The 24,065-nt window shown below is 40.8% G+C and overlaps 1 protein-coding gene across 2 annotated transcripts; it reads left to right on the top strand.

Annotated features, from left to right (window-relative positions):
* Nucleotides 1–1,464: 1,464 nt before the first annotated feature.
* Nucleotides 1,465–22,796, top strand: TGDS (TDP-glucose 4,6-dehydratase). 2 transcript variants are annotated; one of them, XR_007154854.1, is made up of 15 exons: nt 1,465–1,669; nt 3,867–3,933; nt 5,160–5,228; nt 7,094–7,184; nt 9,546–9,688; nt 10,937–11,035; nt 12,088–12,147; nt 13,359–13,402; nt 14,035–14,200; nt 15,572–15,630; nt 16,061–16,158; nt 17,381–17,538; nt 18,249–18,298; nt 19,152–20,007; nt 22,127–22,796. XR_007154854.1 is itself a non-coding variant. In XM_047871422.1 (12 exons), the coding sequence occupies exons 1-12, from the start codon at nt 1,584–1,586 to the stop codon at nt 17,464–17,466; spliced, it is 1,068 nt and encodes a 355-aa protein (XP_047727378.1). In that variant the 5' UTR covers nt 1,465–1,583; the 3' UTR covers nt 17,467–19,143. The 2 variants fall into 2 exon arrangements, 1 of the variants encoding a protein (XP_047727378.1); XM_047871422.1 differs by lacking the exons at nt 19,152–20,007; nt 22,127–22,796 and having other exon boundaries at nt 17,381–19,143.
* Nucleotides 22,797–24,065: the final 1,269 nt, after the last annotated feature.

Raw genomic sequence — 24,065 nt, 5'->3', positions numbered from 1 at the left:
TCTTTCACTGAAGACAGATTTTTTTTTTTGATTCCTCACTTCATTTGAATGAAAATGGCCACCAACTAGTCCCAGATTTGTAGGTCCTCAAGAGTTCAAGAAGAGCAACCAGATTATACTAGAACCTTAGTCCAATTCCAAATCCCAGGAAGATGCTTCAGTTGGCCTAGTGTGAGTTCGATGCTCCCGTGACCTTCCTGAGGTGGGGGAGTGGTCAATTTAGGGTGATTATAAAGGGTAGGAGAGTCTGGTCAGATAAAACCATAAGTATCCACTACAATATATTTTGGTCCTCATTCCATGTGCGTACATTCTTTTGAAAGTGTTTATTTCAGCCCATGGTATTTAAAAGGTGAGACTGGATCTAATATATCATTAGATTGTATCCAGTTTTTCACTACTACATATAAGCAATATAGCAATGAACATATTTGTGTTTATTTGCAATTATCTATATTATACATCATGGAATTTGGGGATCATAGGGTACGTACATTTGAACTTTTCATATATGTTACCACTTTGCCCCTGAAAAAAGTTGTAACAAATGGCATTTCGACATATACTGCGTATTCTCATTCTTTTTAGACTTTGCCAACACATCACATGAAAAAAGAAAAAAAAAAAACAACAACCAACATATCTATTCATCTATTCAACAACATTAACTGATCATTTATTCTGTCCCAGGCCTTGTCCCATGGCCTGGGCATTACAGCAAAAAACAAAACGGAGCCCCTGACCTCATGGAGCAGTATCAATGAGCAGTTAATTGACATCAATGACCACTATGTAGAAAATGAAAGAAGGATAAAGTGGTTCTGCAGGGCTGGGGTAGAGCTTGCTATCTTAATCGGGGTGGTCAAAGAAGGACTCTCTAGAAGGGTGACATTCAGGCGGAGAACTGACGAAGTATCGGTAAAAACTAGGCAGATCTGGGGAGAGGCCCAGGAGAAGTAGCAGACCTGACAAATTCAAGGAAGAGCGAGAAGGGCAGGCAGGCTGGAGCATAGGGAGAAAGAGGGAGTGTAAGGGCAGAATCTAGGAAATATCTTTACCACTACGGTCAGCAGCCTGCGTTGTCGGTAAAAATATTAACAAAGTAAAAGGCATTTTGCAATTCTAACCTCCTATTTTCCACACTTTGCAAGAAGAGAACGCCTGTTCTCAGCTCAACTGGTGGTAAACAGTCGGTGGAGATCGTTGAAGTACAAGAATGAAAAGAAGGTAATCATTCATAACTCCGACATCTGCGTATCTAAGTAAAAACCCGATCCATACTGGTGTCACTTGTCACGAACCGTACCAGACCTCATCTTCCCAGCCACCCCAATTGCGCTTAACCGGGTGGGTTTGAATGGAGAAGAGCTGCGCCTGCGCAGTAGCGCTGCGCCGCCCGCTCTCCCGCGGGCCCCGCCCAGCCTGCAGTGGGCGGGGATAAGTCGGCCCAGCTCCGGAAGCTGCTGCTGCCCACCCCACTGACGTGTCGGGGCAGCGAGACGTGTCGCGAAGAGTCACGGTGGAACTTACCTACGGTGTACAGATCTGGCGCTTTACGCTGCTAGGCACTGCTGAGCTGGGAGATGTCGGCTGCGGGCAGGGCGGAGCCCTTGGGTCCTCCCGGCAGCTTTGCGAAGCGGCTCCTGGTGACCGGGGGTGCTGGTTTCATGTAGGTAACGGCGTCGCTGGCCACGGAGTAGTGGCTCCCCAGAAACCCCAACCTTTTCCTGCACCTCTACTTGCTCTTGGCAACTTGGGACCAGCTTAGGGGGTCTGAAATGGGAAGGGTCTTAACGCATGACTAGGATCAGCCTACCTTCTGCCATCACCCCCCCTCCCCGCCCCCCGTCCCCGCCTCCGCCTGAAAAGTCTTGGTTCCTTTGAAACTCCGACTTCTTTAAGATGCTTCCCAACCAAAACCAAAGTGCTGTGGTACCGTCTGTCCTCTTACCTGGCCTGGGATGCACCTGTCACTCTTCTGAGTGCACCCACGTTGCAGTAAGCTTCCTCGACTGCCCCAGCCTCCAGCCCACCCCTTCCGTACACAGGCCTTCTACATATAGGCGCCAAGCAACCATTTTTGGGTTACAGTAGCACATTCATTTAGTTAGCGGGCTTTAACAAACACCCCTCTGTTAGTGCTTTGACCTGGACTAGATGTGTGATGGCTCTTTACGTCTCACACCCATATTCAATCAGTGAGTCCTCTTTCACTACTTTCAAAGCAAACACTTCTCACACCGCCACCCCACCCCCCCGCCCCGCCCTCCTACCCTAGTCCACGTTACTGTCTTCTTCTGCCTAGATTACTACTGTTACTTCCCAATTGGTTATACTGCTTCCACTCTTGTTCCCCTAAAGTCTGTTCTTCCCACAGAAGTCAGTGTTTATTAAGTAAATAAGTGCATAGAGTTTTACCCTAGTGGTTCCTGTCAAACTTAGAATAAAATCCAAACTCTTTAACATATCTACAAGACTCAAGTGTCCACGCCCTACTTTTCCAAACTGATCTGCCATTCTACATCTTTGCTTTTCTGTGCCTGCCACACTTATTTTTTGGAGTTCCTGTAAACACCTGAGGCCCGTTCCTCCTGTCTTGAGGCCTTTGCACTTGCTTCCTCTTTGCTTAGGCCGCTTGCATCACTCAATTCGGATGGCTACTTAGACATCACCTCCTGGGCGAGGTGTTACCTGGCCATCTTATCTAAAATAGCCCCTTTCTCAACTAATGCACTAATCACTACCTGAAATTATATTGTGTATTAGTGTTTACTTGCTTATTGTCTGCATCCCCACTCTAGAATGTAAACCGATGAGGGCAGAGATGATTGTTTTCAACCAGTGTTTATAAGAATGCCTGGCTTATTTTACAAAGGTCTTCAAAAGTTGTTGAACGGATGAATGCACAGGTACCAACAGGAAACTCCCAGTGTCTAGTGGAAGAAGAGAAACATGGGAATAACCTCCCCCATTAGCACCTTAAATAAGCTCTTCTAATCTGATTGTGATTTGGAGGAGGGTACCAGACAGGCAGGGGTTACTTAATGAGAAGAGGAGCATAAAAGGGTGGAACTTGTGTGAGAGTGCTGGTCCTGGAAGGGCAAGTCCTAGAAAATGCTGTGAAAGGGCCGTCAGGTACAAAAGTCTGAGTTCATAATTTGGTCAAGGGCTGCCCTTGTTCCTGGGGGCCCAGTGTTTTAGTGTGTATGAGAAAACCTGGTGAATCATCTCACTGAGATGCCTCCGGTTCCACTTCGAGGTCCTCTGAAGCCAGGAGCCACTATGGCTATCCAATTCAGGATGGCCTCAGCCATTATTAGCCTTGGAAACCCATGTTATTCTGAGGATGCTGGTTTACACCACTAAATTCTTATACCAAGAGATAGAAATTGTAGTAGGGGTGCTGTGAACATAGACAATTCCTATGCTCATACTAACTTAATTTTTGCATAGTTATACCTAAAGTCCCTTAAAAGGTACGTGATAGTTTCAGTCTATCTGTACTGACCACCACCCATTGTATTTATCACCCTGCTTTACTCCCACACGCAAAGCACAAATGGACAAAATCATTTGGTCAAACTAATTTTTTCTTATACCCAGGACCAGTAAATTCTCTTTTCCCCACAGTGCAAAGGCATATCCATATATCGATGCTGATTATTGATGATACTGTTGAGAAAGTTAGTGAAAAGTGGAGGGGAGTATGTATTCAGTATCGCTATGTTATTTCTGTTATTTTGCAGAAACTGAAAAGGTATCTTTGAATAGTTTCCTAATACTCGACAGCATAGGGTAATGTTTAGGAAATGTTTAGTTTAGGGAAAAGGTTAAGTTTTCTAACAAAATATACTTTTTTCTTACAGCGCATCACATGTGATTGTCTCTTTAGTACAAGATTATCCGAACTATATGATCATAAATCTAGACAAGGTGAGTTTTATAAAATGAGTTTCATGCACTGACATTGATGTACTTTTTTAAATATTAAAATCTTATGCTGATATTTTAGTTTTTTATTTAGTCATTTGAGCAACTTAGGGGGCCTACACAGTCATGTGATCATGCTGTATTTAATCTTAGTCCATTTAAACTATAAACTAAAGGTTTTTTGTTTTGTTTTGTTTTGTTTTTTTTTTTCAACGTTTATTTATTTTTGAGACAGAGAGAGACAGAGCATGAACGGGGGAGGGGCAGAGAGAGAGGGAGACACAGAATCGGAAACAGGCTCCAGGCTCTGAGCCATCAGCCCAGAGCCTGACGCGGGGCTCGAACTCACGGACCGCGAGATCGTGACCTGGCTGAAGTCGGACGCTCAACCGACTGCGCCACCCAGGCGCCCCTAAACTAAAGGTTTTAAGTGCAGTATTTTTACCAAAAGAAAATCTTCAACCCTAAATTTAATATGTAGTGTAATCTTGTGATTATTAACTTTTTTTGGAGTTGGGATACTCTGTTTATTTGATTTTATCATTGTTTTATTTGATTTTGTAACTGCCACCTCCTGGAAAATTACATATTTATTTCTTAAAGTTAATGCAGTTTTGAGAATTTTTCAGTAATAATCGAAGTCTCCTTGGAGAGTCCAAAAGCCATGATTGGTAATCACTGGAATTTTTATTTTAAACACAAGATGCAGGTAGTTACCTTAATGTCATAAAACATAATACTAATAGTCCATAAACAAAGAATAATATGTGGGGCTTATCAATTTTTGCCTACCTTACTATCATGGACAGTAATTTTGTCCCCATCTGTACACTGATTTACCAACAGTTAACTCAGGAAACAGTGTGATCAGTCATAATATGCATAACACAGGTGTCTTTGTTTTCAATTACTAATTCCTTTGCAGTAAGAAATGGTAAGCTTTTCTGATGGTTGGAGGCACATGTGGGCAGGAAAATTTTTTAAAGGAGGGCTTTCTACAATAATTTTTTTTGAATTTTAAAAAGGTAGCAGAATTACACTTTTTAAAATACTTTTTTTTAACATATCAGAGACTTCTAAAAACACAAAGAGCAAACACTTTAAGAAGACATGTTCTTGTATTACAAGCAGAACATCTATAGTCTTTAAAATAAATTGATGTTTTATAGGAAAAGCTATTATCATTTTTTCTGTTGTTTCTCTCCCATTCCTCACTTACTTATTTTAAGCTGGATTACTGTGCAAGCTTGAAGAATCTTGAAACCATTTCTAACAAACAAAACTACAAATTTATACAGGTATGAGAGTTTTCTTATAATTATATAATTTTTATACTGTGCCTCTTTAGCCATTCAGACATTCTGTCTTTCTACTTTGCAAACTTGTGTAATGTAAGCATGGAAAGTATGCTTCTTAAAGACCTTTTAATTTCTAGAAGTACAACATGCTACAGAGAATGCCACTTTTAAATCGATACCACATATAAAGCAGCATGTGACATTGGGCATGTCGGCAGATCTATGGGTAGCTGATTGAACTTAAATGGTTTGTTATTTTTTAGGTCCTTACCAGCCTTCTTGATAAGGCCTTGCTGGGATTTAAAGAAATTGGTGTAAAGGGGAATGTTACTCAGGCCAGGCAATAGTCAAAAAGCCCACCATGTAGCCCCTGGGATAGTCTTCTCTTATGAAGGTGGATTAACTGGCTCTGGAAGGCTGATTCTTACTGGCCACCCTTAGACGAGTCCAAAGTATAAACCAGAGAGTCAGGTCATTGACTTGCAAAGGGAAATTTTAATGTCAGATGAAACTATTTAACTCATGATTTGTGGGGGGGGGGGTTGTTTTTTTTTTTTTTAGAGATATTCTATAAATTCTTTTAAAAAATTTTTATTTAAAAATTTTGGGGGGGACACCTGGGTGGCTCAGTTGGTTAATCATCTGACTTCGGTTCAGGTCATGATCTCAAGGTTTGTGAGTTCAAGTCCTGTGTCAGGCTCATGCTGACAGCTTGGAGCCCAGAGCCTGCTTCAGATTCTGTGTCTCCCTTTCTCTCTGCCCCTCCCCCACTTGCACTCTGTCTCTCTCTCTCAAAAGTAAATTAAAAAAAAAAAAGTTTAAAAATTAAAAAAAATTTTTCTTCATTTTTATTTATTTGAGAGAGAGAGAGAAAGAACATGTGTGAGCAGGGGAGAGGGGAAGGGGGGTAGAGAGAATCCTAAGCAGAATCCATACTCAGTGTGGAGCCCAGGGCAGGGCTCGATCCTGTGACCCTAGGACTATTACCTGAGCCAAAATCAAAAGTTGGATGCTCAACCAGCTGAGCCACCCAGGCACCCCTACAAAGTCTCTTTTTAACCACAAATCGTAAAGAATATACTGAGCAAACATTTTATAATTCTGTTCTATATGAAAGTATTTCAGTCATTAAAGAATTGTTGAGAATACGTATTTTTAGAAGAATTAAATATACACACAACATCAAAAGTACTCATAATGAGGCACCTGGGTGGCTCAGTCAGTGAAGCGTCCGACTCTTGGTTTCAGCTCAGGTCATGATCTCATTTTTGTGAGTTTGGACCCTGGGTCGGGCTCTTCACTGACAGCTCAGAGCCTGGAGACTGCTTGAGATTCTCTGTCTCCCTCTCTCTCTCTGCCCCTCCCCCACTCACTCTGTCTCTGTCTCTCTCAAAAGAAACAAATAAACTTAAAAAAAATATTCACAGTTCACTTAGTTGTGGTAAAATACATTTTTCAAAATGTCATCTGGTTGTCATACTTTAAACATATTTCAACAATGGTTACCTCAAACTTAAAAAAAATATGTTTAAAAAGTTTCCTGTTAACATAGTGACCTTAGGTTGGCAGGAATGTTACGGGAAAAAGCCAGCACAGTTTTTAGTAGTAGTTGGTGCTCAATAAAATATTGTTTTAGAAACTTATTTACAAGAAAGCCATCTTGAACTGAATATCTTATATCCTAGGATGCTGGAGAAATACATCATTACTATACTTACTTGAGCCTTTGGTTGAATTTTCAAGATATTCCCTATTCTCTCTATTCTCTATTTTTTTATCATTGTTTTGGTTCATGTAGTCAAATGGTTATTACGAATGACAGTGCTCAATGAAACTTAGTTTTTTCATGTTTGCTTTTTATGTAGGGTGACATATGTAATTCTCACTTTGTGAAACTGCTTTTTGAAACAGAGAAAATAGATATAGTGCTACATTTTGCTGCGCAAACACATGTAGGTAAGCATTGTTTTATGTTACAGTTATGATGGGAAGATTTTTTTCCCCAGTGACTAGCCCAAATCAAAGTCCACCATTGAGGTTGAATAAGTAGGTACTTAATATATATGTCTTTGAAAGAGCACATACCGTGCTCCCCCAGGAGAATAGGACAATTTTAATAATGTAGGTTGAAGTATAACCTTGAATGCTATCTTAAAACTTTCAGTTTAACCAAATTCAATATAGTGATTACTTCTGGGGAGATGGGCCTTCAACTGCATTTTTTATGTTGTTTCTTAAAAGCTGGGTGGTAGGTACACGGTTAAACATATTATCATTATCTATACTGTTATGTGCATCTGAGATCTCTTCTAATTGTCTAACATCTCATAATTTGAAACATACCATACATTCAGAAGAATTTAGAAGTAAAGTGAAATGAATGATGATAACGTGAATACCCATGTAGCCATCACCTAAACAAAAGATAGTGTTGCTAAATTCTCATTAGTAGTAGTACTCTGCCTTATTACCTGATTTTAAAATTATCATTTCCCTTGGTTTTCTCTACAGTATATCTAGGAGATTATTCTAAACAGGATATAGAGATATTCCTCATTCCTTTTTATTTTCATACACTCCATCGCAAATATGTACCCCAGTTGGGTTTATTTCCTACACATTGCTATTTAAATGGCACTGCAATGGATGGCTTTGTGCCTGTGTCCTTGTGTAGTGTCCTTTTGTATGTTTGTCAATTGATGTTGGGTAGAGATTCCTAGAAGTAAGAATTGAGAGTGGATTAGTTTGCTAGGGCCCCCATGACACAATACCACAGGCTGGGGGGCTTGAACATCAGAATTCTATTCCTCACAGTTCTGGAGGCTGAAGTCCAAGGTTAAGGTGCCAGCAGGGTTGGTTTCTTCTCAGGCTTGTGTCCTTGGCTTGCGGGTGGCCACATTCTCACTGTGTTCTCACCTGGTTTTCCCTAGTGTTTCTCTGTGTGTCAGAATTTCTTCTTTTAAGGACACCAGTCATGTTGGACTAGGGCTTACCTGAATGGTGTTGTGTTTAATTACCTCTTTAAAGGCCCTGTCTCCAAATATAGTCACACCATGAGGTACTTGAGGTTAGGGCTCCAACATGAATTTGGGGGGAACACAGTTGAGCCTAATAACCAGGATTGAGGGGGTAAAATCATATGCAGTTTGCCTAGATATTGGGAAGTTTCCTTCCTTAGGGGTTGAAAACACTTTGCATTCTTATTCCTAATGCATGAAGTATCTTTCCCCTATAGCTTCACCAACAGAAGTTATTGTCAAACTTAAATTTTTGCCAATCTGGTAGGTAAGAAGTGGTATCTATCAGTTTTCATTTTGGATTTTCATTATTATAATTGAGGGTGAGCATCTTAAGCTTAACGACCTCTGTATTTCTTATCTAAACTATTTGTTCATGTCTCCTATCCATTTACAATAGGGTTATTCCTTTTTATTTTCTTATAACTTCTTTATAAATTGAATATACTAGCCCTTTGTTTCTGAAAAGTTTAAGTATTTTCCCCAGTTTGTCATTTATTTGTATTTTTACTCTATAGATTTCTGGTTGTTTTTTTCTGTGTAAGAGCTTTTATGTAGTCACAGTTAGCAGGTTTTTTTCCTTTTACATCTGGATTGTGAGTCATATTTAGTAAAGTTCCCCTCATTCCCAGGTTATAGAGAATCTATTCTTCAAAGTAAATTTATTTTCAAAAATAATTTATCTAGCATTTATTGTTCTTTCAGCAATAGTAGGTTGATCTGAAAGCCTAGCCCTCTATTAGTAGAAACTAGATGTTTCAAATTTAAGAACAATTTTAAATTTAGATTTTTTTTTTTTTTTTTAGAATAGAAGTGTTTCCTGGGGCACCTGGGTGGCTCAGTCGGTTAAGGTTTCTGCTTGCTTTCAGCTCAGATCATGATCTCATGGTTTGTGAGATCGAGCCCCACATCAGACTCTGTGCTGACAGTGCTGACCTGCTTGGCATTCTCTCTCCCTCTCTCTCTGTTCCTCCCCCACACATTCTCTCATGCGAGTGCGCATGTGCACCCTCTTGAGAAAGACAGAATAAACAAACATAAAAAGTAATAGAATAAAACAGTGTTTCCTGCAAATTTAGCACTGATAGTTTTCTAGGTTCTAAGAATTCACATGTACTTTATAATTTCGGCTTAAAGCAATAGTAAGTAGCAATGTGTTTTTGTTATTTTTTTAAACTATTACAGTTGTAGTGAATGAAGAGAAGTGAGTAGAACTTTCCTTAAACCTGAGTCTACTGTTTGGTGTTTGTTTTGTCCCCTGGGTGGCATTGTTCTAGCTTTCTCTCTCTCTTTTTTTTAGATCTTTCATTTGTACGTGCCTTTGAGTTTACATATGTTAATGTCTATGGCACTCATGTTTTGGTAAGTGCTGCTCATGAAGCCAGAGTGGAGAAATTTATTTACGTTAGCACAGATGAAGTGTATGGAGGCAGTCTTGATAAGGTAAGCTTAGAAAAGTATATGTTTCACCCACTTACCATGAACCATGAAACAAATGTGTCTTATTAAAACTTACTCTGGGGGCGCCTGGCTGGCCAAGTCTGTGAAGTGTGCGACTCCTGATTTTGAGGTGGTGAGTTTGAGCCCTGTGTTGGGTGAAACAATTACTTAAAAATAAAATTAAATTAAAATTAAAATAAAAGAAGTAAAACCTACCCTGGGCTTTTTCATCCTCTCATTATGCACACTTATAGGACTCTCCAAACTATCAGTTCTTTGTGTCCTCTCTTCAAATCAAATAATACCAGCCCAAATGGCAACAACCATCTAGTCTCGGTACATATTTATATGTAATTTGACTGACGGTATTTTTGCCAGAGAACAGCACGTCCCGCCTTTCTGTCCCAGTCCAGACATGATGAATGTCATTCCCACGGGCCAAGCAGAGCATACCGCCCACTCTCCTTCTCTTCCATTCAGGATAGTACATCGGAATGTCAAGGGGTGCATGTGAAATTATTGTAGCAGCTAAAATCTGTTCTCCTTTTTAAATCACTTGTACATATTATGCTTCCTATGCAAAAGATGGCTCCATTTCATCTATATTTTTCACAGTCAGTGTTTGCAGTGACCTCATTCTGTGTTACGTTTGTATGAAAACACATAAGTGAAAAAAAAATCAAGCGGTTTGAAAAAAACTTGTAATAAAAAAGCAGACCCTGACCACTTCTCCTCAATATCCAGTCCCACCCGTGAGAAGCATTTTCAATTCTCTTTGCAATCTTTATGAAGGAACCCTTTTTTCTTCTTGTGCCCTGTTATCCTACATCAGGTCTGACACAGGAGCCAGAACAATTTTTAGAATATAAGTCAGATGATGGGATTACTGTGCTCAAAACCTGTTCACATTGTTTCAGTGACCTTCAGGGTTCCACAGGTTCTGGCCTCCCTCTAGCTCTCTGGCCTCAACTCCCATTTCTCTTCCCTCACACTAACCTCCTTGTGGTACCTTTGGATGCACTCTGTCTCAGGGCCTTTGCACTTGTTGTTCTCTCTGCCTGCCTTATAGGGTTACTGTGAATGCTACCATATAAAAAACGCTTAGGAAAAATGCCAGGCAAGTAGTTGGGGTCCAGTAAATGTTTTTTAAATGTAGTAATTAATATTTAAGGTTTGTGATATGTTTTCTGATTTTTCTACTTAGAAACTATGCATAATACATATTTATTAAATGCATCTTTTTAAAATTAGGAATTTGACGAATCTTCACCCAAACAACCTACAAATCCGTATGCATCATCTAAAGCAGCTGCTGAGTGTTTTGTACAGTCTTACTGGGAACGATATAAAGTAAGAACTGATTTCAGAAACTCTTGAATAATTTTTCTTTGGACTTAGGTGTTAAAACTCCAAGTTAGATTAGCAACATTCCATTTTTAGAGTTAAAGACCTAGATTGAGCAGTTTATATACTAAGGAGTTTAAAATACTTATTTCCTATATTGTGTGGACAAAGTAGGACCTACTTCTTGTTCAGTTCATCATTTAAAGGAATAATTTGTGGGTGGCTCAGTCAGTTAAACATCTAACTCTTGGTTTCAGCTCAGGTCATGATCTCACGGTCATGGGAACGAGCCCTGTGTTTGGCTACCTGCTGAGTGTGGAGCCTGCTTGGGATTCTCTCTTCTCTCTCTCCCTCTGCCCCTCTCCTGCACTCTCTCTCTAAAATAAACAAAAATTTAAAAAATAATAAAGCAATAATTTGTATACATTTTTTCCTACTTCAGTGATACATAGAGAATTAGAGCTGTAGGGAAAACCTGGTTGGAATATCCTGATTCCCAGAATCCTCCGGGTGAAAGAAGACAGAGGGAGGGCAGGTTCCATGACCTACCGCATGCTCCTCTCTGCATGATTCACCTCTCTTGGCTCCTTGCGAATGGGAGTTGACATTCCCTTGCCTTTTGTGTTCCATAACTTTGGCCCTTTTCCCATTTGTGGTAGCTCCTTTTATTTGTAAGGGTTGGTGCCTCAGAGAAAGACAACTTGCAGTTTCACATCCTAACCAAACCTGAGGTCCAAGATAGAGTCTCTGAAATCATCAGGTAGAAATTTCTGTAATTTTTCTGCTGTCAAACCTAACAAACCTGGCCCTATCTCTCTTCATCCTGCACTTGTCCAAGTAGATATTCCTCTTTTTCTTTTTGGGAACCTCTGCCTTTCTCTGACTCCCATCCTCTCCTGTCTTTTCAAGAACCTTACGTTAGAAAACTGTCCCTTCACTTCTGTCCTTAAGATGTGTGGGGTTACTTAGCTGCAAGTGCCCAAATTTTAGAACTGTTTGTCTTTAGATAATTATTACAGTTGGACCTCTTATTGCATTAATGTCGACAACTCTTTAAGTTTCCAGCTGTCATCACACGAAGCAGTAATGTTTACGGACCACATCAATATCCAGAAAAGGTACATTTTACTCCTGAATCCATAGTGTGCTTTAGTGATCGTAGCTTCTCATCATTTAAAATAATCTCTCCTCAGTATTTGTCCAGAATAATTTCTGCTGTAATTGTACATAATTATAAATGCTGTATAGGCCAAAGGCAAATCTCATCAGGTTTAGAGTCTGGAGACCTGAGTTCAAGTCTCAACCTGACAGCAGCTGGTGTGACCTTAGGCCCTTGGAGCGTGGTTTTTAAATTGAGGGATAATGAAAATGCTCAGAAAGGACTTTGAAGGATCCAGAGAGATGACCTTCTGAAAATGCCTTGTACTTGGCAGGATTCGGAAGCACCATAGAGTACTGCCATTGCTCCTGTCCTGGCTGCTGAAGACTCCTTCCTGGTTTGCAGTCTAGAAATTTCAGAGCTAGTCAGAGCATAATGCGGGAAGCTGGTACAGAAATTTGTCTCTCCATCAGCTGGCTAATCGTTCCCCAGGTCCTCTTTATTGTTGGCTGGCCTGAACGTCTTCCAGAAAGTAGTACAAGTACTGAATAAAGAAATGTAGTTAAGAGGCTGAAGACACCGGGGCAGTTGGTTCTGTATCATTAAGCCCAATTTTAAGTAACCATTGCTTTCTCTGCTTAAATTTGGAGATAGGGTTTTCCACTTTCCAGCTGGTTGCATTGATCTCTTAGCCCAAAGAAGGGGGCCGGCCGGGTCATGATCTGCTGGTCTTAATATCTACTTGCTTAATTTGGGGAGTATCTTTCAGAGGTGCATTGTTAATTTAATAATATAGCTCGCCCCGTTTAACATAAATTTTCTTTGAATTCAGTGTCACTGGGATTTACTTTTTATTAATTTCACAAGTGCTGAGTGTAGGTGCTGTATGCAAAGCAATGAGTAAGATCGGATTCCTGCCCTTAATGAAATCCGAGGTGAACTTTTGTGATGACAGCGAACTGTTCATGAAGACTTCTGAATTTTTACACTATGTGTCATTTTGTCTTTATATTCGCCTAGCAGATAACTTATCTTTGTGCAATAGGAAGCTATCTTAGAGTTCTTTCACTTGTCAATATTATCATAGGTTTCTTCTTGAACTGGTAAGAAAAATTAGAATTTATCCCTATGTATAATTCTTAATAATCATCTTTTAATCATATGATGAGTTAGATTCATATGGATCAGTGAATTTCCAATGTCTGAAACAATATTTAAATATTCTTTTAGGTTATTCCAAAATTTATATCTTTACTACAACACAACAGGAAATGGTATGTTATCATTTACCTTTGTACCCATATGTTTTTCTGGTACATGGATAGTATTCAGTGACAGCCAGTCTTGAAAATCACAAAGTCTTAAGAGTTGAAGGCCGTAGGATTGAATGTTTCAACAAATTTACAAATTCCTTCTACAATCGATGTGACAGATTTTTAAATAATTACCATCTGTTATCCATCTTTGTAATTTACTTACTAACATCATTGCAACCTTTTTTTTTTATAACTTCAGTTCTTAAATAATGTATCCTAGAACTTTGAGTTTTAGCATTAAAATTTGACATCTATCTTTATATAATTTTTTTCAGAGGAATTATTTAATTCACAGAGCTATATGGATTTCTTCAAAATTAATTTAAGGTAGAAAATTGATGAATAACTTATTTCTCAGGGGTCATTTAGATGCTTGCCACTTTCCTGCTGAGTGCTGAAGGAGGTTTGGAGATCATTTACAAATTATGATAAAATTTAGAAAAGTCTTGAGACTTTGTGTTGTCAGTAAAAGATTTCTAGGATCTCATGGCAATTGGCTGCTCTAGAATGTACACAGTCATTTTGGTACCTTGGTTTGGGAGAGCTTACATTTTTATACATTGTGATTCCCTTTCATTTCATCTTTTTAGCTGCATTCATGGATCAGGGCTTCAAACGAGAAATTTCCTTTATGCTACCGATGTAGTGGAAGCATTTCTCACTGTCCTCAAGAAGGGGAAACCAGGTGAAATTTATAACATCGGAACCAATTTTGAAATGTCAGTTCTCCAGCTTGCCAAAGAACTAATACAACTGGTATGTATATATTGCAGAAAGGTCGTGTTTTCAAAATTGTCACTAAATTAGTGGTAGTAATCACTAAGGTAGTCAAAATCAACAGTTTACAGTTTACTCAGTTGGAAAGTAAACATGTAAAAAAATGAAATGTACGTGAAGATATGTCATTATTTGAAATTATGTCACTCGTTTATAACAGCTTTTCAGGAAAATAAAAATCCTAACACATTAAATGTAGATACTCATTATAACAAATATCTCAATATCAGCAATATAAACTTGTATGTGCTAGTCTTAAGAATCAGTGATATATAAATAATTGTAGTTATGAGTGTAGGTACGTATTAATGCACATCAATATAGATCTCAAGGATTCAGTGTATAGAAACTCTTCCTTTATACCACTCTCAGAATACTCTGGACTCCAACCATGTGGGCCTTCCACACCAAGCAGTGCTCAGACACAAGCTGGGTAGCCTATAATTTAACTCAGTTCTGACATTATCTGCCTGGAAATAGCTTCAGATGCCATAGGTGAAGTAAGGGCTCAGTCTACAAGACTATCCCCTGCTTCAGATGCCAGTCACAAAACCTGGTTGTCGCCTGTGCTTCTGACCAACTGGCTATAAATCAGAGGTACTTTGCTAGAGTGACTCACAGAGTTCAGGAAAACAGTTTACTTTCTAGATGGCTGGTTTCTCACACTGGGTGTGACTCCGGAATAGTCAGATGGAGGAGCAGCCTGGGGCCAAGGAGGAGGAAAGATTGTGGATTGACCATGTTCTCTGGGCATATCACCCTCCCAGCACCTCCATGTTTTCAGCAGTCCACATGTTCTCCAAACCCCATCCTTTAGGTTTTTTATGGAGGCTTCATTAAGTGGGCATGATTGGTGAAATTATTGACCACCTGAGAGTAGCTCAATCTCCAGCGCTCTGAACATGTGGTTGGTTCCGTTGGCAACCAGCCCCCTCCTTAGGGGCTTTCCATAATTCACTCATTAACATAAACTCTGGTGTGCTTAAAAGGGGCTTGTTACGAACAGCAAAAGACACCTTTATCTCTCATCACTTAGGAAATTCCAAGGGTTTTAGGAACAGGGATAAAAACCAAATATATATTTCTTATTATAAATCACAGTATCACACTGAGTAATAACCAAAAGTCAAAAAAGTTAATTTTTTTCCCATAGTTTATGCAATGTGTATTTTTGCTGAGCTTCAGATGGAATTTGGGTTATAAAATATAGGAAGTGTACTAAAATGCTGTTCATTTTAGCTGTCTCCCCCACTTTGAAGCAGTTGTTCTTCCAGTCTTTTAAATCAGCTATGTAATACTTTTGTTATTCTCTGGTCTTATTTTGTAATACGACACAATCCATTTTCACAGATCAAAGAGACCAATTCAGAGTCTGAAATGGAAAACTGGGTGGATTATGTTAATGATAGGTGAGTAATAAGCTAAAACATTGGGGAAAAGTTGTGAAATCTTAGATACTTATAAAATTCTAAGATATGTTCACTTAATCAGAAACTACCATTATCTCTCTTTAATTTTCTGCTATAAGAACATAGGAACCCTAATAAGTTTATGTGTATTTATTTATTCATTCATCAAACATATAGGTATGGGCTGCATTCAAACCCAGATCGTGGCTGAAATCAGAAAAGGATAAGCCACCGAGAGGGTTCGGCATCTGGGATTATAGATGATTTTTTTTTTAAACATGTACTTTATTTTACAAATTTTCTATAATAAATTCAGGGAGAATTTTTTTAAGGAAAAATGTGAATTATGGTAAAGATTCATGGACACATATTATTTACATTTGTAAATATATATCCACAATGTCATTTTAAATCTGTTTTGTTTTCTAAGACCTACCAATGACATGAGATATCCAATGAAGTCAGAAAAAATACATGGTTTAGGATGGAGACCCAAAGTGCCTTGGAAAGAAGGAATAAAAAAGACAAGTACGTTATGAATTGATCCTTTTGGGGGAGATTCAGAAAAATTTAAAGGAAAAGTAATTTATTTTTAGAACACTCTAAATTCAGTAGAATGTTATGATGAATCCTTTACTTTTCAAAGTGTTACATTTAGTATGTTTCCAGCCATAGTAATCTATTTCCTAAGCATCTTGAATTTCACAGACTGACTTCTGATGAGTCTTCCTGTGTCTCATCAGTGTTTGTCAGAAACCTATTTCATTGATTCTCAGGTGCAAATTTGTCACTTTTTTCACATCCTTTAAAGGTATGTGGTTTAAAGTCACGAATGTCTTATTATTATTGCATCTTTCTTTCTTTCTTTCTTTCTTTCTTTCTTTCTTTCTTTCTTTTCTTGGTAACATGTAAAATAACGTTTACAGGTCCATTTTAACCTCAGTGGCATCTTAGATTTGATGACATCTGGACAGTTGCAGTCTTTGAGTGTCTGAAGCCTTTTTTACATTGAAACAAACAAAATTTAGTTGTGTGAAGAAATGTCCATTAAAATAAGTGTTTAGAATCTGTATATATATATGTTAAAGTTTGGTTTAAAAATGTATTCATGAGAAAAGATAAACTCACATGTAGAGAAAAAGTCTTCATTCAGAGCTTGACATACAGAATACTTGTGTTGAATTTTTGAAAGCAAATTCAAAGATAATTTATCATTTTTTAACTAAGAAAAACTTTCCTGATAATATAATAATATAAAATGACTTTACATATTAACAGAAGAAAAATCACACCTTCTCATTGTGCCTGGAATGCTGTATTGCTACATTTACTTGAACAAAAAATTACTTGTCCTATAGCTTTAAAACCAGTGCAAATGACGTATCTCTCCTTCTCCCTCAATTTCTTAAAGTCAGAATTTCTTCAGCACTTATACCAGCACATTCAGTATTGAATGACTTTTGAAATTAAAAACAAACAAACAAACAAACGATAACCATCTTTTAAATCTAAGTTTTCGGGTACTGAAACATCTTGTGATTAATGACCTTGGTTGGTTGAAAATCAAGCTGTTTTCATTAGGCATCCCTTTGGCAAGACTGATTCTTACTTAAATTAAGAATCTGAGTACAGTTAGCTGAGTGGCTGATGGGTAAGATTTTTCTGACTTAGCAGGAACTCAGTAAATGCTGGTTAACTGGTGTTTAGTGTTTTGTTTTTTATTTTTGTCCTTTGGTTTTTTTCCCCTCAGTTGACTGGTACAGAGAGAATTTTCACAACTGGAAGAATGCAGAAAAGGCATTGGAACCCTTTCCAGTACAACCACCGTTTGTATAGTCAAGACAGTTTTCAGAGAAAGAAGAAAATTATCCTACCTCCACAAGCCATGGGAAACCAAGTGACCAAAAGGTGTCCTCTTTTCTTTTGGAATTAGATTCATGACTTTCTGCATAAAATTCGAATGCAAAACACCTCAATCTTTAGAGTAGGTGTGGTGCTGGCATAGGATTTAAATTTCAAGATTCTTTCCAAAAACCTTTCTCCTGAAAGTTAGGCACCAGAAGGCCTAGAAAGACCTTTCGTAGGAAGGGGCCAGGAAAATGGAATCTCATGGTTCTGAGAACAAGGACCGAGCCCAGTTCTGCGCTGACGACAGCCTTCGCGGGCCTTGAACTCAGTTGTCCGACCTTCCCCACTGCCTACAAAGTCTCTCAAGTTTCCATTTTTCGGCAACATAGGATGAGCTGTCTGTCCTCATTCATCTTGTTTATTAAAGGTCTGATATGCTATAATTGCTTTAAAAGTGGAACAATGGAAGCATATCTAGCACTTTTTAACTTTAGATAATTTTGTAAAATTAAGTTAAATGTTTTTTAAAAGAAGGATGTAGTTTTTACATTTTCAAAATCAGTTGTTGGACTATATATGAGTAATCTCATATGAGAGATTTTTATCATGTATTTGCCATTTAAAATGATTTTATTTATAAAAGTATCACTATTGTAACGTATTTAATGTAGAACGTGGCTTTATTTTTACTAAGGTATGTTTTTATTTTGCTGTAGAAAAAATTTTTAAATATCTTGATTAAATACTTTTAATTCCTCTCTCTCCTAAAGACTTTAAGATGGCTTGAAAAAGCGCTGACTGGATATTGCATTGAGAAAGGGTGAGGAGTTCAAGGTTGTGCCCAGCTTTCTGGCTTCCGTGCATGTGTGATGACTTCTTTCCTCCGTGAGGTGGAAAGCTAGGTCATTCACTCACAGGTGGTTAAAAGTAAGAGGGGTAAGGGTGGAGTAAGGGCCTCGAAGAGGTGGAGATCGGGAAAAGAATAAGCAGCTCCAAAGTTGGAAGAGGATTTGCCAAGCAGGAGTGAAACACAAACTGACGTTGAATACAGTCATTTCAGGATTCTGAGATGTGGGGGCACCTGGGTGGCTCAGTCAGTTAAGCATCAGACTCTTGATTTCGGTCAGATCGTGATCTCACGGTTTGTGAGTTCAAGCCCCGAGTTGGGCTCTGTGCTGAGTGTGGAACCTGCTTGGGATTCTCTCTCTCCCTCTCTCTTTGTCCCTCCCCTGCTTGTGGTCTCTCTCTTTCTCAAAATAAATAAACATTAAAAAAAAATAATTCTGAGATGTGCAAAGTGGATTGATCCAGAGGTAGGCATAGTAGGAGTCGGGAGGGGTCGAGGGGCAGAGGGCTAAGAATAAGCAAAGAGTGAGGCCCCCTAGTCCCGATGGTTTAGGGAAGAAAATTCCTCCTGGGGGTTGGCTGTAGCTAGAGGAAATGAAGAGGGGACCAGGCACATAGGTGTGGCAGTGAGAGGTTGGGGAGGCTGGGAAGTTACAGGCAGAAAATGGGACCAACTGAGAGCAGATGGTCTTTTGGTAGAGTCTGGTCATTGAGGGTAGATGACAAAAACACTGTTTTCTGTGGCATTTAGTTTTGTACATATTTTTGTGTGCCTTTATTCCCAACTTTAATATACTCAATATGGCTTAACTTTATCATTTATTTAGTCTCAGGAGATGACTGGACAGGCATTAAGAACATACAATGAAAAACCAATGGAAACAAATTTATGCAAAAGTGTTAAAAAAAATGAACGTTCTACGTCATATGTCATCAGAGAAGCACAGATTAAAACAAAAACTAGATACCTATTAGAATGACCAAATCTGGAACACTGACAGCAACAAATACCGACAAGGGTGCGGAGCAACAGGAACTCTCCTACACCTGCCGTTGGCAATGCAAAATGGTACAGCCACGTTGGAAGACAGTTTGGCAGTTTTCTTACAAAAGTAAACATACCTTTACCACATGATCCAGCATTCACACTCCTTGGTATTTACGCCAAGGAATTGAAACTATGTCCACACAAAAACCTGCACACAGATGTTTCTAGTAACGTTATTCATAGTTGTCGAGACTTGGAAGCAACCAAGATGTCCAATAGGTGAACGGATAAATAAACTGGTGCATCCAAACTGCATGAGCTGTCCAGCCATAGAAAGGACATGGAGAAAGCTTACATGCACATTACCAAGTGTAGGAAGCCAATCTGAAAGGAGCGTGCAGGAAACATGCTGAGACAAAGTAACGCCTGTAACGATAAAAGAGGAAGCAAGACTGGGCAGGATAATGGTGCTGGCTCAGGCTCTGCAGGCAGAAAGGGCAAATCCATATGGAAAACGTTATCTCTTGTGAGAATAAACTACTGGCCCTTTCAGGATGAAAAGGGCTCCAATGGAGTCAACTTGCCACCAAGTACCTGATGGGTTTCTTCAAGGGATCGTGCCATATTGGGGCTCAGCCTTTGTCTGTTGCCAGCAGGATGGATGTGCAGAAGTGGCAGTGGCTAGATTGGCCTTGGTAAGTGAGAATCTGTGCTGGGGGCCCCACGAGTAGGTTCCATCTCTACAACTGTGGTGACTGCATTCAGACGCCCACTGTGGCAGTTCTGGGGTAGTTGATGGTGAAGCCTAGCCAAAGTTAACTGACCACCTCATCTTGTCTACCAAATGGTTCAGTGACTCTTCCACGGTGGTTGTTTTCTGGTGGGCATTAACATGGGATAAACAGATCTTCATACTCCCCAACCACCCCCATGTGGCCATTCACATGCGTCCAAACCTGTCTTCTTATCTCTGCATCTCTAGTCTTTTTCCTTCCAAGTCCCTGAAGTGGCTTAACCAGGCCATTCACCACTGTCTATGAGTTCATACATTTCTCAGTTCAGGTCACTTCTCTACAGAGTGAATAACCAGGTATGCTGCTCGAAGCTCTGCCCTTTGATGGATCTCTCTTTTGCACATTCTTTTAAAGCCATCCCTATGTGGCTTTAATGCAGCCACCATCCATTTTTGGTTTGTATACACATGACAAGCCAACCCATCTATAAGCTAAGCTTAGGGTTTTCTTTTTTCTTCCCCTTTTCAGTTGGTTGTACAGAACCCTCCACAAGGCCACAGGTGTAAGCTGAGAGAGGTATAACCAAGCTGGTGACATGGGACTCTAGCCTAAATGCTCTTGCAGCTCACTGGCGCCCTCTGATTCCTCTCAGGCTCGGTCCTGATGGGCCATTTTCATCTTACCGTGGACTGCTGCAGGGGCCACCTGACTTTATGGCTAGTTGGGTGTGTCAGTTTCCTAGAGCCTCCATAACAAAATACCACAGACTGGGTGGCTGAAACAAGAGAAATTTATTTTCTCCTAGTTCTGGAGGCTGGATGTCTGACATCAAGTTGTTGGCAGGCTTGGTTTCTTCTGGAGCCTCTCTCCTTGGCTTATCGATGGCGACCTTCTTCCTGTCTTCACGTGGTCATCTCTCTGTGCATGCTCATGTCTGTGTCTAAATTCACTCTTCTTACAGGGACATTGCTCACATTGGATTACCGCCCCCACCCCCAAGACCTCATTTTAATTTAATTCTCTCTTCGAAACCCTTATTTCCAAATGCAGTCACATTCTGAGGTATTAGAGGTTGGGACTTCAACATATGAATTTGGGGAGGGAGGCTCAATTCAGCTCACAATAGTGAGTCCAATAGAACCTGGCACATTATGGACAGTCCTGAAATGTGGTCGCTTGATGTCCTCTAGTCAAGCATTCTGTCTCTTCCAGGGCCCAGTAAACTACCAGGAGCTGTTTTCTAAAACCCTAAAATTCTCAGGGCACCTGGGTGGCTCCACTGGTTAAGTGTCTGACTCTTGATATTGGCTCAGGTCATGATCTCATGGTTCACGGGATCAAGCCCCGAATCAAGCTCTGTGCTGATAGCACAAAGCCTGCTTGGGATTCTCTTTCTCTCTCTCTCTGCCCCTTCCCAGCTTATTCTCTCTCTCTCTCTCTCTCTCTCTCTCTCTCTCTCTCTCTGTCCTTCCCCAGCTCATGCTCTCTCTCTCTCTCCCCCCCTCCCCAGCTCATGCTCTCACTCTCTCTCTCTCTCTGCCCCTCCCCAGCTCATGCTCTCACTCTCTCTCTCTCTCTCTCTCTCTGCCCCTCCCAAGCTCATGCTCTCATTCTCTGTAAATAAATTAATAAATAAATAAATAAATAAATAAAATCAAAATTCTCCACTGTAATTGGGAAGTTTCTCCCCCAGAACCCCAGGTACTTGCACTGTGATTCCCCCACTGGGGCTCACCATAACATCTCTGCTGTGACTCTTTCTACGACCGACATCTCCAATACCACAGGGCCCACCAGAGCACATGGCCCGAGTGATGGGGAGTTGTTCCCCAGCTTGGACCTGCTGCACACAGCCCTTTCCCTGCTCCAGAGAGCCTTTGTGTTACCCTGTTCATGGGCAGAAGCATCATCCCTAAGTGTGGAATGTGTGGCCTCCAGATCCAAAGAGGCTACCAGGCACTGTGCTTCCCTTGTGGAAGGGGGTGCAAGAGGCAGCAGTTTGATTTCGTCACTGCTCTTCTAAGAATTTCCTGAAATGGCAAGTCCTGAATCTTCATAGGGTTTATCTTCCACCCTCTAGGCTGCACGTGAATTAGCAACGCCACCAGTGTGCTACCTGCTCCTGCTAATTCTGCCTGATCAGCAGGACGCCATCAGTTTAATAGATGCATGTGACATTCCACAGGATGGTCAGAAGGTCCAAGTCTCTTCAGAGAGTGGAACCAGTAACAGAGCCCCGAGGCAAAACTCTAAATGCACCTGGTTTCTGATATTCTTTTTTGATTGAGATAGAAAAAACATATTCACCGGATCAATGGCTGGATACCATGTTCCAGGGACTGTAGACTCTGTTCTAGCAAAAGAGATGCCACATGGGCCCAGCAGCTGCTGTGGGAGCCACTACTTGACTGAGCTGTCAGTTGTCCGCAGCCTTTTTTTCCAGAATCCACCCAGACTGGTGAATTCAATGGAGAATTGATGGGGACCCAGCCCGGTTTCCTGAAATCCTTCAGGGTGACACTCACCTTCACGGTCTCCTCCAAGTTGCGATTTTGTTTTTGATCTGCTGTCTCTGCTAGAGAAGGAGTTCGAGCTGTTTGGAAAAACCTGGGACCCTGACACTTGGGAAGGGAATATCTGGGTGGATACCCATAAAGATTTCGACTCTTCTTTTAACTATTAAGTTTTGAGTTTGGTTTCAGGCTTTTTCTGTTCTCCTGGTTTAAGAACTAAGACCCTCACGCTTAGTTGTCAGTGTTGGTTAACCGCCCTCAGCTTTTCATCACGCTCTGTGGGGCATCCATGTGACTCACTAACAACCAATCAATTCCATTGTCCTCGTATGACTTGTTCCCTGAACTTCGCAAATGCCTGAATTATTGTGAGTTTTAGCATTTGGGTTGCCACCTTGTGCGAGGGACGCTCTGTGACCCATGCCCCATTCAGGGTGGTATTCTCTTGACCGGCCAGGCAGTGTGGTGATCTGTTCCCAAACCTAACCTCCCACCTGCTTGGTTGGACCATCGGCCTCGGTTGGATCCCCAGGGAAGGGGTGACGGAGACAGAGGTAGGGGTGCAGGCACTTTATGGTGAGGGGAGATGCTTGTGAAAGGTGTGCAAGGGAGGATGTGCAGGAGGAACCCTCGGGCTGCAGTGCAGGTCGGACAGCTGTGAAAAGAAAGGGGAGACGAAGGCGTGGGGAGACAGCCTCAGCCCGCAATGCAGATCTGCCCAAACACCAGGCGACTGGACAGGGAGCTCCAGAGCAAGCACAGCGTGTGGGAGGAGGTCTCGAACCGGGCAGAAATGCGGGGTGCCCCGTTGTGGTCGGTCATGGGCTGCAGGCTGCTCAGAGACAACTGAGATGGATCCCGAAGGCTCTGCAGGCATAGGCTGTCAGCATAGCTGTCTTGGCAGCTTGCGTGTCAAGCCTCATCTTGAAGGGAAATCCAAGTGGTGAGACCTCCAGGGCTGCTACTGGGCTGTTTGCCCTGAGGAGGGTCCTGGGGCTTATCTGCTCCCGACACAGACTTTCACTCAAGCTGCTTGCTTTTACTCCAGGGCCTTGCCCTCCCCCACCTCCCCTGGGCCCACCTTCCGTAGCTCCTCGAGCTGTGGGGGCCTTTTGTGAGGTCAACCAGCCCAACCCAGATGTTCTGAGAGAACTTTTTGCAGATGACATTTGAGTTGTGATTTGTTTTAAAGGATGACCCACAGTCAGCAGAGGAAACTGAGGCAGAAGGGCCAGACCAGCGAAAGCACCAAGCTGTAAATGATACTGTGTGTTCGTGGAATACGGGTCAGGTCCTCTGTGTTACTCTAGCACAGACATTCTCGTGTGTCTCCAGTCCGTTAGGGAAACGCAAATAAAAGCTATACTGCGATGCCACTTCCTACCTATTAGGATGGCTGTTAGTTTAAAAGGCAAAAAATAATAAATGTTGGCAAGGAAGTTGGAACCCTGGTGCATCACTGGTGGAAATGTGAAGTGATGTAGCCACTGCGGAAAACAGCATAGC

Source organism: Prionailurus viverrinus, chromosome A1 (genome assembly GCF_022837055.1).
Source record: "Prionailurus viverrinus isolate Anna chromosome A1, UM_Priviv_1.0, whole genome shotgun sequence".
Lineage (NCBI taxonomy): Eukaryota > Metazoa > Chordata > Mammalia > Carnivora > Felidae > Prionailurus > Prionailurus viverrinus.
This window is presented reverse-complemented; position numbering and strand designations above follow the sequence as displayed.

What these genes read in the sequence shown, in the direction of transcription:
- TGDS (XM_047871422.1), top strand. Translation starts at nt 1,584, where the DNA reads ATGTCGGCTGCGGGCAGGGCGGAGCCCTTGGGTCCTCCCGGCAGCTTT. An exon ending in ACCGGGGGTGCTGGTTTCAT is followed by an intron (nt 1,670 to 3,866) that starts GTAGGTAACGGC and finishes TTTTTCTTACAG; the next exon opens with CGCATCACATGTGATTGTCT. An exon ending in ATGGAGGCAGTCTTGATAAG is followed by an intron (nt 9,689 to 10,936) that starts GTAAGCTTAGAA and finishes TTTTAAAATTAG; the next exon opens with GAATTTGACGAATCTTCACC.